Raw genomic sequence first — 14416 nt, forward strand, 5'->3', positions numbered from 1 at the left:
TTTCAAACTAATAAGATGGGACAGACCCAGATGAAATTACCAGTAAGATTTAGAGAGTGCCTGGAGGGTGCAGACGACTTTACTAAGAGCTTGGGATAGTACAATATATGCAGAAGACAAAATCCCCATGCTGAAGGGGAGCAGCAGATCCAGACTAAATTACCAATAGGAGGAAGAAGTGCTTAACTTGTAAAGTGTGTAAACAACGCGTTCAAAAGTTCTACAGGTGTCCAAAGTGCTCGGATGATAGTTGGGAGGGTGTAACCCTAAGGATACAGTAAATGCTTAGTAAATACGATTGAATGAATATATGAATGAGAAGAAAAATCAATCGGGGAAATCATCTCAAAGGAAGGGGCTCTTAGAAGGGCTTTGAGAGGCAGCCTGGCTTAGTGGAAAGAACACCGGCCTGGGGGTCAGAAGGACTAGGGTTCTCATCCCAGCTCGTGACTTGTCTGCTGTGTGACCTTGGGCAAGTCACTTCACTTCTCTGGGCCTCAGTTCTCTCGTCAGTAAAATGGGGGTTAAGACTGTGAGCCCCTTCAACCTATCTTGTATCTACCCCAGCACTCAGTGCAGTGACTGACATAGGAAGCGCTTCACAGGTACCATTAAAAAAAAAAAGTTGAGGGCGAGTTCATTCATTCATTCATTCAATCGTATTTATTGAGCACTTACTGTGTGCAGAGCACCGAACTAAGCACTTGGGAAGTACAAGTCGGCAACATATAGAGACGGTCCCTACCCAACAAGGGGCTCACAGGCTAGAAAGGGGAGACGGACAACAAAACAAAACATGTGGACAGGTGTCAAGTCATCAGAAAAAATAGAAATAGAATAGAATAGAGTTGAGGTCTGGTGGATTTGAAGGGAAAGGCTGTCCCAGTCTGGGGTAATGGTGTGCGCTGGGGCAGTCCAAGGCGGGAGAGCCGAGAACTTGGTGCAGTGAGATGGTCTTTGTAGGTTGCCAACTTGTACTTCCCATGTGCTTAGTACAGTGCTCTGCACACAGTAAGCACTCAATAAATACGATTGAATGAATGAATGAATGGTGGCCTGTGTCACACAAAGGAACAAAGTCACCTGGAGGTAGCAGTGGAAAGGAAAGTGACCTCACTGGCCATTCCACGGGTTGCCTGACTCTGGAGAGAGGGCAGAATAATCATAATGATGGTATTTGTGAAGCATTTACTATGTGCAAAGCCCTGTTCTAAGCGCTGGGGAGGTTACAAGGTCAACAGGTTGTCCCACGGGGGGCTCACAGTTTTAATCCCCATTTTACAGATGAGGGAACTGAGGCACAGAGAAAAGTGACTTGCCCAAAGTCTCACAGCTGACAGTTGGCGGAGCCGGGACTTGAACCCAGGACCTCTGACTCCAAAGCCTGTGCTCTTTCCACTGAGCCATGCTGCTTCTAGAAGAGCTTACTAGACTGCAAGCTTGCTCTGAGCAGGGACCGTGTCTGCTAATTCTGTTGTACTGTATTCCCCCAAGTGATCTGCACTTAGTAAGTGCTCAATAAATACCATCGATTTATTGATAGGAGGTACTTCAGATCTGGGTGCAGCTCTGGACCAGATCAAGATTTGCTTGTATCCACCCCAGGGCCTAGTACAGTGGCTGACACATCTTAAGCACTCAACAAATACCACAACTATTATTATTATTATTATTATTTTCTTTATTCACCACCAACCCCACCCCAGTGCCACCACGCTTATGTACATAGTACTTATAGCTCTAAGTACATAGCGCTTATGTACTTAAACGTTTAGTACAGTGCTCTGCACACAGTAAGCACTCAATAAATACGATTGAATGAAGAGTCATAATGACACGCAAATTCGTGAAGCGTTCCATATTTTTATTTATTTATTTTATTTGTGCATATCTATTCTATTTATTTTATTTTGTTAGTATGTTTGGTTTTGTTCTCTGTCTCCCCCTTTTAGACTGTGAGCCCACTGTTGGGTAGGGACTGTCTCTATATGTTGCCAATTTGTACTTCCCAAGCGCTTAGTACAGTGCTCTGCACATAGTAAGCGCTCAATAAATACGATTGATGATGATGATGATGATGATGATGATTTATTTATGTTAATGTCTGTTTTCCCTCTAGACTGTAAGCTTGCTGTGAGAAAGGAATGTGTCTGCTATATTGTTGTGTTGTCCTCTCCTAAATACATACAACAGTGCTCTGCACAAAGTAAGCACTCTATAAATATGACTGATTGAGGAAAAATACCACTTCCTCTTCAGAGGAAAATGAGCTTTTTAGGGAATTCTTTCACGCCTGTTTGGATTTCAAAGAGCTCCTGTGATACCTTTTGATAATGGCTGATAAACCGAAATGGAAATTCAAATGCTCCTCAGAGTTGTGAGAAGCAGCGAGGCTCAGTGGAAAGAGCCCAGGCTTGGGCGTCAGGGGTCACGGGTCCTAATCCCGGCTCCGCCACTTGTCAGCTGTGTGACTTTGGGCAAGTCACTTAACTTCTCTGTGCCTCGGTTCCCTCATCTGTAAAATGGGGATTAAGACTGTGAGCCCCACGTGGGACAACCTGATTACTTTGTATCACCCCCCCACACACCACTTAGAACAGTGCTTGACACATTGTAAGTGCTTAACAAATACCATCATTATTATTATTGTTATCATTATTATTATTAAAGGAGGCAGGAGACAAAACAAAACCCGCTTCAGCTAGGTTGTTGGAAGCGGGTGACTGTGTGACTCCAATAACAAAAATCCCGGTTCTATTTCTTGGATTTCAGAGCTGAAACTTCACTTGCTCTCAGATCCCCCACTGTAAATGTAATAAGAACAGTAACTATGGTATTTGTTAAGTGCCTCTTACATGCAAAGCACTGAGTTAAGCATTGGGATGGATACAATGCAGTCAAATCAGACACGGTCCCTGACATACATGGGGCTCACAGTCTGAGGGGAAGAGGGAGAACAGCTATTAAATTCCCATTTTAAGGAAGAGGAAACTGAGGCACAGAGAATGGGCCATGGTCACACAGCAGGCAAGCAGCAGAGCTAGGACTCGATTCCTGGTCTCCTGTCTTCCAATCCCATGCTCTTGCCACTAAGTCACGCTGCTTCTCTTATGTAATCCCTGTAAACTGAAAACTCCTTTTGGGTAGGGATCAGGTCTACCGTATTCATCATCATCATCAATCGTATTTATTGAGCGCTTACTATGTGCAGAGCACTGTACTGTATTGTCCTTTCCCTAGTGCTTGGTAAAGTGTTCTGCACCCAATAAGAATTCAAGGACTGGTTGATTGATCCTGAGACTGATCTTGGGCTTGGGAGTCAGAGGTCTTGGTTCTAATCCCGGCTCCAACACTTGTCGGCTGTGTGATCTTGGGCAAGTCACTCAACTTCTCTGGGTCTCAGTTACCTCATCCGTAAAATAAGGATTGAGGCTGTGAGCCCAATGTGGGACAGGGACTGTGTCCAACTTGATTACCTTGTACCTACCCCAGCACTTAGAACAGTGATAAGCACTTAAAAAAATCACAATTTTTTAATTATTATTGTTATCTTCATTGCTCCTCACTGTCTCAGAACTGGAAGGGAGTATTTCCAATCCAGCCATCCCTCGTCCCTTTATGAAGGAAGATCCTTGGCTTCGCGTAATACTCATCTGCTTTCTATTAAGACAAAGCCAAAGAGATAAATAATTCCCAAAACCTCTCAGGCATCAGCTCACTTGGCCTACAGGACTTTTAACTACCCTACCCTCCTACCTCCCTCTCGGGGTCGCAACTGGAGGATTTCCAGTCCTCTACCAGTCTTGGCTATGGGAGGGAGAATCAAGCAGAGGCCTACCCATCCCATTCCTAGCTTGGGCAGTGGCTAGCGAGGGGAAGGCAATCTGCTACAAGTCAAAACTCACCCATGCTGGGCAGCACGGAGACTCAAGTTGACTGTGTGGAAGAAGTCAATGGTAAACCACTTCCATATTTTTACCAAGAACACTCTGTGGATCCACTACCGGGACGACTGTAGGTGGAGGTGGGGCGTTCTGGGAGAGATGTGTCTCTGGAGTGGCTATGATTCAGAGACGACTCGACGGCATAAGACAAGACAAGGCCCTCCTACCCTCCTACAGCACATAGGTCTTCCTACTCTTTGCAAATGAGCAAAGATCACAAGCAGGCCCTGCTGAGAGCTCACCTCCTCCAGGAGGCCTTCCCAGACTGAGCCCCTTCCTTCCTCTCCCCCTCGTCCCCCTCTCCATCCCCCCATCTTACCTCCTTCCCTTCCCCACAGCACCTGTATATATGTATATATGTTTGTACATATTTATTACTCTATTTATTTATTTATTTATTTATTTTACTTGTACATATCTATTCTATTTATTTTATTTTGTTAGTATGTTTGGTTTTGTTCTCTGTCTCCCCCTTTTAGACTGTGAGCCCACTGTTGGGTAGGGACTGTCTCTATATGTTGCCAATTTGTACTTCCCAAGAGCTTAGTACAGTGCTCTGCACATAGTAAGCGCTCAATAAATACGATTGATGACGATGATGATGATGAGTCGCCAAAAAGCACCTTCTCCCCAGCCACTGTTCCACCTGGCCCAAATGTTCCTGGAGCCAGCAGTGAGAACTCCCACACTTCCATAGTTTTCCATTTCTGGCAGAGGATCAAGAGAAGGAACAAATAATGTTCATCAAGTGACAAGGGGGACGCACCTTACTATCTGAATAATGATAATATTAATAATGGTATTTGCTAAGTGCTTACTATGTGCCAAGCACTGCTCTAAGCACTGGGGTAGACACAAGGTAATCAGGCTGTCCCATGTGGGGTTTACAGTCTTAATCCCCATTTTACAGATGAGGTACGTAAGGCACAGAGAAGTTAAGTGACTTGCCCAAAGTCACACAGCTGATAAGCAGTGGAGCCAGGATTAGAACCCACTAGTCCAGATGATGTGCACGGACTGACGTACTGGGGTGCATCACCGGATTAAAGTTCATTCATTCAATTCACTCAGTCATATTTTTGAGTGCTTACCGTGTGCAGAGCACTGTACTAAGTGCTTGGGAGAGTACAATATAACAATAAACTGACACATTCCCTGACCATAACAAGCTTACGGTCTAAAGGTGGAGATAGACATTAACAGACATTCAAGCGCTTAGTACAGTACTCTGCACACAGTTAAGTGCTCAATAAATACAATTGAATGAATATAAATAAATAAATGACAGATATGCACATAAAGTGGATTGAGTCCACTGAGCAATCAATCCATCAACAGAGGTTACCAATCGTCCACTAAGCACTGTACTAAGCGCTTGGAAAAGTACACTACAACAATAAACAATGTTTCTCCTCCATCTTGTTTCAGTGTATCTTGTTAGATTATAAACTTCTCAAGGACAGCAACTGTGTCTCTTATTCAGTTCTCCCCATAGCACAGTGCTCTGCACACAGTAAGCGCTCAATGCATACGACTGAATGAATGAATGAAACTGTTATGGCAACTGATACAGGCAAGGGCTTAGTACGGTGCTCTGCACAAAATAAGCGCTCAATAAATACGATCGAATGAATGAATATGGGAAGAGAAATAGATGAATGAATAAGTGAGAGTTCATTTAAACCAGACGGCATAAGTAAGGGTAGGTATGGAAACAAATACGCTAATGGAGGCTGTTGGATGGAATAACGATGAGTGGTATGGGTTTGAAGCTTTCCGCTAAAGGTGGCCATGACAATAACATAGAAATTTGCGTCAAGACTGCCAGCCACGGTGATCATCATCATCATCATCATCATCAATCGTATTTATTGAGCGCTTACTATGTGCAGAGCACTGTACTAAGCGCTTGGGAAGTACAAATTGGCAACATATAGAGACAGTCCCTACCCAACAGTGGGCTCACAGTCTAAAAGGGGGAGACAGAGAACAAAACCAAACATACTAACAAAATAAAATAAATAGAATAGATATGTACAAATAAAATAAATAAATAAATGAATAGAGTAAAAAATATGTACAAACATATATACATATAGAGCACTGTACTAAGCGCTTGGGAGAGTCCAATACAACAGAATTAGCAGACCCATTCCCTGTCCGTAACAAGTTTACAGTCCAGAGGGGGCGACGGACATTGATACGAATAAATAATTTATAGTATATAATTTAATTTATAATTTACAATTTAAATATACCTGCCTAAGTGCTGTGGGGTTGGGGAGAAGGGAAAATATCAATAATTTGATATCAATATCAAATATCTATAGGATCTTTGAACCACCCACCCCGCTATCCCAGTGAATCAATGGTTACCATAACACAATTTCCTGTTAACACAAGGTTCTTCAAGAACACAAACCATATGTTACAGCAGAAATGACTACGCCTCTGAGTTTGTAATGTTAATTTTTCGGGTTACTGTCCTGCTGTACCTATATATAGCATTCCCACACGTCCACATCATCACCTGGCGTATTCACAGTGGACAGCTCGGGCACCAGACCTCCCTCGCGGAATTGGTCTGGCCATACAACTGACCTTCAGAGGACACTCCACTGTCTCCCTGCCCAGCAGGTGGGCGATTTCAACGATGAAGCCTGTGACAGGAGGGCAGCTAGTGGGAGGTCAGAAATCGTCTGACAACACGGCGACTTTCTATTCAATTCATCACTGGGAGCTCACCAGCCTGACCGAAATGTTAAAGGAAATGCAAAAATCCCAACTTCCCCTCCTGGAACCGACGCACACACATGCACACGCACACACATGAAACCCTTATTCATCCATCCATCTTACCTCCTTCCCTTCCCCACAGCACCTGTATATATGTATATATATGTTTGTACATATTTATTACTCAATTTATTTATTTATTTATTTTACTTGCGCATATCTATTCTACTTTTTTTATTTTGTTAGTATGTTTGGTTTTGTTCTCTGTCTCCCCCTTTTAGACTGTGAGCCCACTGTTGGGTAGGGACTGTCTCTATATGTTGCCAAGTTGTACTTCCCAAGCGCTTAGTACAGTGCTCTGCACACAGTAAGCACTCAATAAATACGATTGATTGATTGATTATTCCCATTTGGCAACCTCTTGCCCTTGACCTCGATGAACCACCTGCCTACCAATCAATCCTATTTATTGAAAGCTTACTGCGTGCAGAGCACTTTGCTAAGCGCTTGAGAGAGTACAACAGAACAATATAACAGAGTGGGCAGACATATTCCCAGCCCACAGTGAGCTTAAGAGTCCAGTATAGTATTTTACCTCAGGCCAGATCAGTCCCTTTCAGTTAGAGGGGAGGGACTAGCGGGAATTTAGACCCAAATTAGGAGAGAATCTGGGGCCTCGGCTGAGACAGAACTGATTTGATTAGAACAGTGCTTTGCACATAGTAAGCGCTTAATAAATGCCATTATTATTATTATTATTATTATTATTTCTTTCATGCTCGAGTGAATGGAGGTCAGAGTTTTTTAGGGACAGCATGGCCTAGTGGAAAAGGGTGAGGTGCTGGGTGGGAGTCAAAAGACCAGAATTCTAGTCCCAGCTCTGTCATCAGACTAGTTCCTTAACATCTCCAGGCCTCAGTTTCCTCTTGGGCAAACTTGGAATAAGGCACCTTGTAGACCATGATGGGTAGCTGAGAAGCAGTGTGGCTCACCATCATCATCATCATCATCATCAATCGTATTTATTGAGCGCTTACTATGTGCAGAGCACTGTACTAAGCACTTGGGAAGCACAAATTGGCAACATATAGAGACAGTCCCTACTCAACAGTGGGCTCACAGTCTAAAAGGGGGAGACAGAGAACAAAACCAAACATACTAACAAAATAAAATAAATAGAATAGATATGTACAAGATAAATAAATAGAGTAATAAATATGTACAAACATATATACATATATACAGGTGCTGTGGGGAAGGGAAGGAGGTAAGATGGGGGGGAAGGAGAGGGGGACGAGGGGGAGAGGAAGGAAGGGACGAGGGGGAGAGGAAGGAAGGGATGGGGGGAGAGGAAGGAAGGGCTTAGAACCAGCGCTTAGAACAGTGTTTTGCACATAGTAAGCGCTTAACAAATGCCAATTATTATTAAAGAGCAAGGGCTTGGGAGTCAGAGGTCATGGGTTCTAAACCCAGCTCTGCCACTTGTCAGCTGTGTGACTTTGGGCAAGTCACTTAACTTCTCTGTGCCTCAGTTCCCTCATCTGTAAAATGGGGGTTAAGACTGTGAGCCCCACTGGGACAACCTGATCACCTTGTATCCCCCTCAGTGCTTAGAACAGTGCTTGGCACATAGCAAGCACTTAACAAATACCAACATTATTATTATTATTATTAGCTGGGCCAGGGGCTGGGTTTGATCTGGTTATCCTTTATCTACCATCATCATCATCATCACCAATCGTATTTATTGAGCGCTTACTATGTGCAGAGCACTGTACTAAGCGCTTGGGAAGTACAAATTGGCAACATATAGAGACAGTCCCTACCCAACAGTGGGCTCACAGTCTAAAAGGGGGAGGCAGGGAACAAAACCAAACATACTAACAAAATAAATAAATAAATAAATACCCCAAGGCAAGGTGCAGTGCTTGGAACATAGTAAACACCAGGCACCATAATTATAGCAACGAGTAACACTATATCCGCCTCCCAATTGGTAAGAAAGGGCACATCTACCATTTGGCTCTTCAGCTACTTGGGACAAGTCCATGTCAGATTTCAGCTTCTGCTTACCTCTGCCACTCGGTGTGTAGAACTGAATCGAGGCTGGAAACCGGCTAAAACACAATGCTGGTGGGTCATGTTGAGATCATCTAAGGGCAGACCAGAAACAAAACTAATTGTAATTCATCAGGTCAAAAGGTCTCAATTTAACTGTCTTTTCTTTGGAACTAGTCAGAGGATCCAGAGTCATGGAATAGAAAGCACATATCATAATTATTATTATTATATCAGCCCGGAGGAGTCAAGATCAGTCTTTACAGATCCACAAGCAACCCAGATCCCTTCTGGGCTGCTAATATCAAGCACCACAGATATCTTCCAAGGGGAAATAGTCCTCAGGAACAGATTTGTTAAGCAGTTTTGTTCCATTCAAGAGCAATTAATCCGGTGCAGTCCATTTAGCAAACACGGCATTAGGGGTATTACATTTGGGTTTGCACCTTCATTTAAACCCTTGGCAACCTTCTAATTGAGGAACTCTCTTGAAATTGCTTCCAACTGTCTCTAATCTTTTAGGTCTTTGAGAAAGAAGCCTGTCATTTTAATTTAAGAGTTTCTAATTTGTCTCAAACGGTAATTGCGTAAAAGCGGTTGGAGCTGCACGGATAGCATGTTTTAAAGTTTAGGCGAAAAGTCCTGCCCACTCTTAAAAGATTAGTCCCAATAATTTTTAAGAAATGAAGTCTGAAAGAATTGCTCGTTAATGGAGAACTGCCTGTTGGCAACGGGAGCTATCCTGAAAGCAAACAACCCCAGGCACGGCAATGCTTTCATGGAACCAAATGCTGCCGATCACTTACTGCAAGAAATATGGGAACATACTTTTACGACGGACTTGCTCAATCTGTCATCCATCCCATTATGGTAGGAGGAGAGCTCACAAAAGCAGTGTTGCCGACTAGAAAGGGCCCAGGCTAGGGAACTATGGGGACTTAAGTTCTAATACCTTCTGGGTGACCTTGGGCAAGTCACTTCACTTCTCTGTGCCTCAGTTTCAGCATCTACAAAATGAGGATTAAATACCCTCCCTCCTTTCTACTTCGATGGTGAGGCCTATGTGTGTGTCTGACCTGATCATCCTGTATCTACCTCAGAGCTTTAGTAGAGTGCTTGGCCATAGTAAGCGCTTCCCAAATTCCAGTTATTAATTATTAGCTCTGAACTCTGCCCCTGCTCCCACCCCACGGTAGTCAGAGATGAGCTCTGAACAGAGCTATTATTATTATTATCAAGTGCTGTCAGGTTGTTTCCGATTCAGACCGACTCAATGGATATATTTTCTCCAGAACGTCTTGTCTTCTGCCATAATCCATAACCTTTCTAACGGTTCTTCCATTATCGTCGTTATGGTCTCTATCCATCTAGCAGCTGGTCTGCCTCTTCCACAGTTTCCCTGGACTTTTCCTTGCATTAGTGTCTTCTCCAGAGAATTCATCCTCCTGATTATGAGTCCAAAATATGCTAATCTAAGTCGAGTCATTTGGCCTTCCAAATAAGTCTTTGGCTTAAATTGCTCCACAATCCTTTGTTTGTTTCTCGGGCAGTCCATGGTATTCGCAAAAGCCTTCTCCAACACCACATTTCAAAATAATCGATGCTCTGTCTATCCCATTTTTTCACTGTCCAGCTTTCAATTCAATACATTGTCACTGGAAACACCACAGAATTGACAACTGACACAGCTACCAACCCGCTAATCCTGCTAGAAACCATCAGTCAACCAAAGGTGCCCCTCCAAAACCCCACTTCTCTCAGGCCCTCCATTGGTTTTGTGTCTGTCTCAATCAATCGGTTGTATTTACTGAACACTTACTGTGTGCAGAGCACATACTAAGCGCTTGGGAGAGTATGAAATAGAGTCGGTAGACAAGTTCCCTGCCCATGCTGAGTTTACAGCCTAGAGAGGAAGGCAGATATTCATAGGAATAAATAAATTACAAATACATACATAAGTGCCAAGGGGTTGAGGGAAGGGTAAATGTATATGTTGCAAACTTGTACTTCCCAAGCGTTTAGTACAGTGCTCTGCACACAGTAAGCGCTCAATAAATACAATTGAATGAATGAATGAATGAACGAAGAGAGCAAATCCAAGTGCGAGGATGCTGCAAAAGAGCAACACCTGAGTTGTTCCACTTCCCCACTTAGATGGCAAGCTTCCCGAGGTTCCCATTAGAACCTCGTATAAAACCAGAACAACTTTGGTCAAACTAAAGGTGCCGAGCGTTGGCCTGGAAGTAAGAAGGAGCTGGGTTCTAATCCTGACTCCTCCACTTCTCTGCTGTGTGACCTTGGGCAAGTCACTTGACATCTCTGGGCCTCAGTTACCTCATCCGTAAAATGGGGATTGAGACTGTGAGCCCTACGTGGGACAGGGACTGTGTCCAACCTGATTGGCCTATGTCCACCCCAGCACCAGTACAGTGCCTGGTAGATTCATTCATTCAATCGTATTTATTGAGCGCTTACTTTGTGCAGAGCACTGTACTAAGGGCTTGGGAAGTACAAGTTGGCAACATATAGAGACGGTCCCTACCCAACAGTGGGCTCAATCAATCAATCAATCAATAGCATTTATTGAGCGCTTACTGTGTGCAGAGCACTGTACTAAGTGCTTGGGAAGTCCAAGTTGGCAACATATAGAGACAGTCCCTACCCAACAGTGGGCTCACAGTCTAAAAGGGTGAAGACTGGTACATAGTAAGCACTTAACAAATATCATAATTATTATTACAATTATTATCTTACAGTGACACCACAGGTTGCTGGGAGGACCTATGTGATAGCTGCCCTCAAACACATCCATCCGGATGGTTTGGGATAGGCTAACAAAATGAACCCTTCTCTCTAATAATTTACCATGGAGCGCATAACCTGTAATCTATTTAAACCCTTTGAGTCTTCTAACCACACAATCTTTCTCCTGTAATTGTCCATTATGGATATCCGTGCCATTTGTTTATCTCAATACTAAGCTCCCAGGTGCTGGTTTCCCACAGCTTCCAGGCTGGGACCTTTTTCTCCCCCTCACACTTTCAAGGAGCTCAGAATCAGTGGTCAAGAAACCCGGGTTCCGGCCTCAGTTTACCACTTGCCAGCTCTGTGACCCTGGCCAAGTCACTAAATTTCTCGGAGCATTGCTGTCCTCATTTGTAATTTGGAGATTTGACACCTGTTCTCCCCACCATCTCAGGGCTGTGAGCCCCGTGTGGGACAGGGCCAGCGACTGATTTGATTATAGGTGATCTACCCCAACATTTAGGACAGTGTTTGGGGCACAGTAAGTACTCAGCAAATACCATTATTCTTCTTATAAGCTGAGTCCTTGTTCTTTTGCTATAGATATGTTTTACCCTGGCATCATTTTCAAGATTTTTAAATCAAAGAAAACACTTAAATGTAGACTTAGCAAATCTGGACTCATTAAATATTTGCAGCAGGTTCAGTGGATAAGACTAATAAAAGTTAGAATGATATGAATAACAATTCATATTATTTGAGAAGCAGCATTGCCTAATGGATAGAGTTTGGGCCTGGGAATCAGAAGGACCTGGATTCTAATCCCGGCTCCGCCACTTGTCTGCTGTATGATCTTGAGCAAGTCATTTCACTTCTCTGTGCCTCAGTTACCTCATCTATAAAACTGGGATTGACTGGGAGTCCCATGTGGGTCATGGATGGTGTCAATCAATCAATCAATCATATTTATTGAGCGCTTACTTTGTGCAGAGCACTGTACTAAGGGCTTGGGAAGTACAAGTTGGCAACATATAGAGACAGTCCCTACCCAACAACGGGCTCAATCAATCAATCAATCAATCGCATTTATTGAGCGCTTACTGTGTGCAGAGCACTGTACTAAGCGCTTGGGAAGTACAAGTTGGGAACATATAGAGACGGTCCCAACCCAACAGTGGGCTCACAGTCTAGAAGGGGAAACCTGTGTCCAACCTGATTAGCATGTATTTACCTCATCGTTTAGTACAGTGACTGGCCCATAATAATCACTTAACAAATACCATTAAAAATCTACATAAACTTACTAGAAGGCCCTGCAGAGACCTTTCAATTTGAGAAGCAGCGTGGCTCACTGGAAAGAGCCCGGGCTTTGGAGTCAGAGTTCATGGGTTCAAATCCCGGCTCTGCCAATTGTCAGCTGTGTGACTTTGGGCAAGTCACTTCACGTCTCTGGGCCTCAGTTCCCTCATCTGTAAATTGGGATTAAGACTGTGAGCCCCCCATGGGACAACCTGATCACCTTGTAAACTCCCCAGTGCTTAGAACAGTGCTTTGCACATAGTAAGCGCTTAATAAATGCCATCATTATTATTATTATTTCAATCTTGAGCACTTACTGTGTGCAGAACACTGTACTAACCACCTGAGACAGTACAATACAGCAGAACTTGAAATTGACTCTTCACTCACTTATTCTGATTTTACTATTTCGATTCAATTCAATCATATTTACTGAGCGTTTACTGTGTGCAGAGCACTGTACTAAGCACTTGGGAGAGTAAACTACAACGGACACATTCCCTGCCCACAATGAGCTTACGGTCTAGAGGTGGGGAGACAGACATTAATATAAATAAATAAAGGACAGATACGTACTTAAGTGCTGCGAGGCTGCGATGGGGGAAGAAAAGAGGGAGCAAGTCAGGGTGACGCAGAAGAGAGTGGAAGAAAAGGAAAAGGGGGATTAGTAAGGTGATGTGCCTTCAGTACAGCCTTGTAGGTGGGGGAGAGTAATTGTCGGATTTGAAGAGGGAGGGAATTCCAGGCCGGAGGCAGGATGTGGGCGAGGGGTTGGCGGGGAGATAGAGATGCAGTGAGGAAGTCAGCATTTAGATGGTATCTATTTTTGTCTGTCTCTCCCATAAGAGTGCAAGCTCCTTGCCCTGTGAGTTTGGTATGTTCCCAAGCTCTGAGTACGGTGCATTCCGCCCAGTGGGTACTCTGTAAATACCACTGCTATTTTTATTATTATGGCATTTATTAAACACTTACTACAAGTCAGGCGCTGTACTAAGCACTGGGGTAGATACAAGCTAATCAGGTTGGACACAGTCCCTGCCCCACATGGGGCTCACAGTCTAAGTAGGCGGGAGTAGGATTGAATCCCCATTTTATAGTTGAGGAAAATGAGGCACCAAAAAGTTCAGTGACTTGCCCAAGGTCGCACAGTAGAAACGCGACGGAGCCAGGATTCGAACCCAGGTTCTCTGACTCCCAAGTCTGTGCTCTTTCCACTAGGCCGTGCTGCTTCTACTATTACCAGCATTACCAGGCAACTTGTTGAGGGAAACTAGACCGCGCTCCTTCTTTAATCTTTCCTCCTTTGGAGAGGAGAATAATCTCATGGCCACGATTGAGGATTGGCCAGCAAGTTCTATCGGGAAAATACGGCACCTTCTAGTGTTAGGGTGAGAAATTTGGGGAGATAAATTTTCAGAACACGAGGAGACCATGAAAAGGCTTCCCTCGGCGGGGCAGAATCAGCATTTCTTTTCCCTGTCAGATTGGAGGTTCTCAAGCCTTGTAAATCTCCCAATTTTCCACTGGAGGACAAGCCACTGGGAAAACAGCTTAAGGTTGTTTTTTCTTTCTGGAAGGGTTTGCTATCTTGCTGGAGTGCATAAAAGCCTGGATTCTTGAGGTTAATAATTCAT

General features: G+C 43.8%; 1 protein-coding gene and 1 non-coding gene across 2 annotated transcripts in view; one reads left to right on the plus strand and one right to left on the minus strand.

Annotated features, from left to right (window-relative positions):
• FTO (FTO alpha-ketoglutarate dependent dioxygenase) overlaps positions 1-14416 on the minus strand; it is a 271168-nt gene that overhangs the window by 227489 nt on the left and 29263 nt on the right. Inside the window, exon 5 of the mRNA XM_038754225.1 lies at positions 8754-8833. Coding sequence (XP_038610153.1) covers positions 8754-8833 — 80 coding nt within the window. The remainder of the gene's footprint in view (positions 1-8753; positions 8834-14416) is intronic.
• Positions 3758-3895, plus strand: LOC119935429. Its single transcript, XR_005453313.1, has one exon. It is a non-coding gene; the product is annotated as a small nucleolar RNA SNORA7 (small nucleolar RNA).

The sequence above is a fragment of the Tachyglossus aculeatus genome, chromosome 11 (assembly GCF_015852505.1).
Source record: "Tachyglossus aculeatus isolate mTacAcu1 chromosome 11, mTacAcu1.pri, whole genome shotgun sequence".
NCBI classification, from domain to species: Eukaryota; Metazoa; Chordata; class Mammalia; order Monotremata; family Tachyglossidae; genus Tachyglossus; species Tachyglossus aculeatus.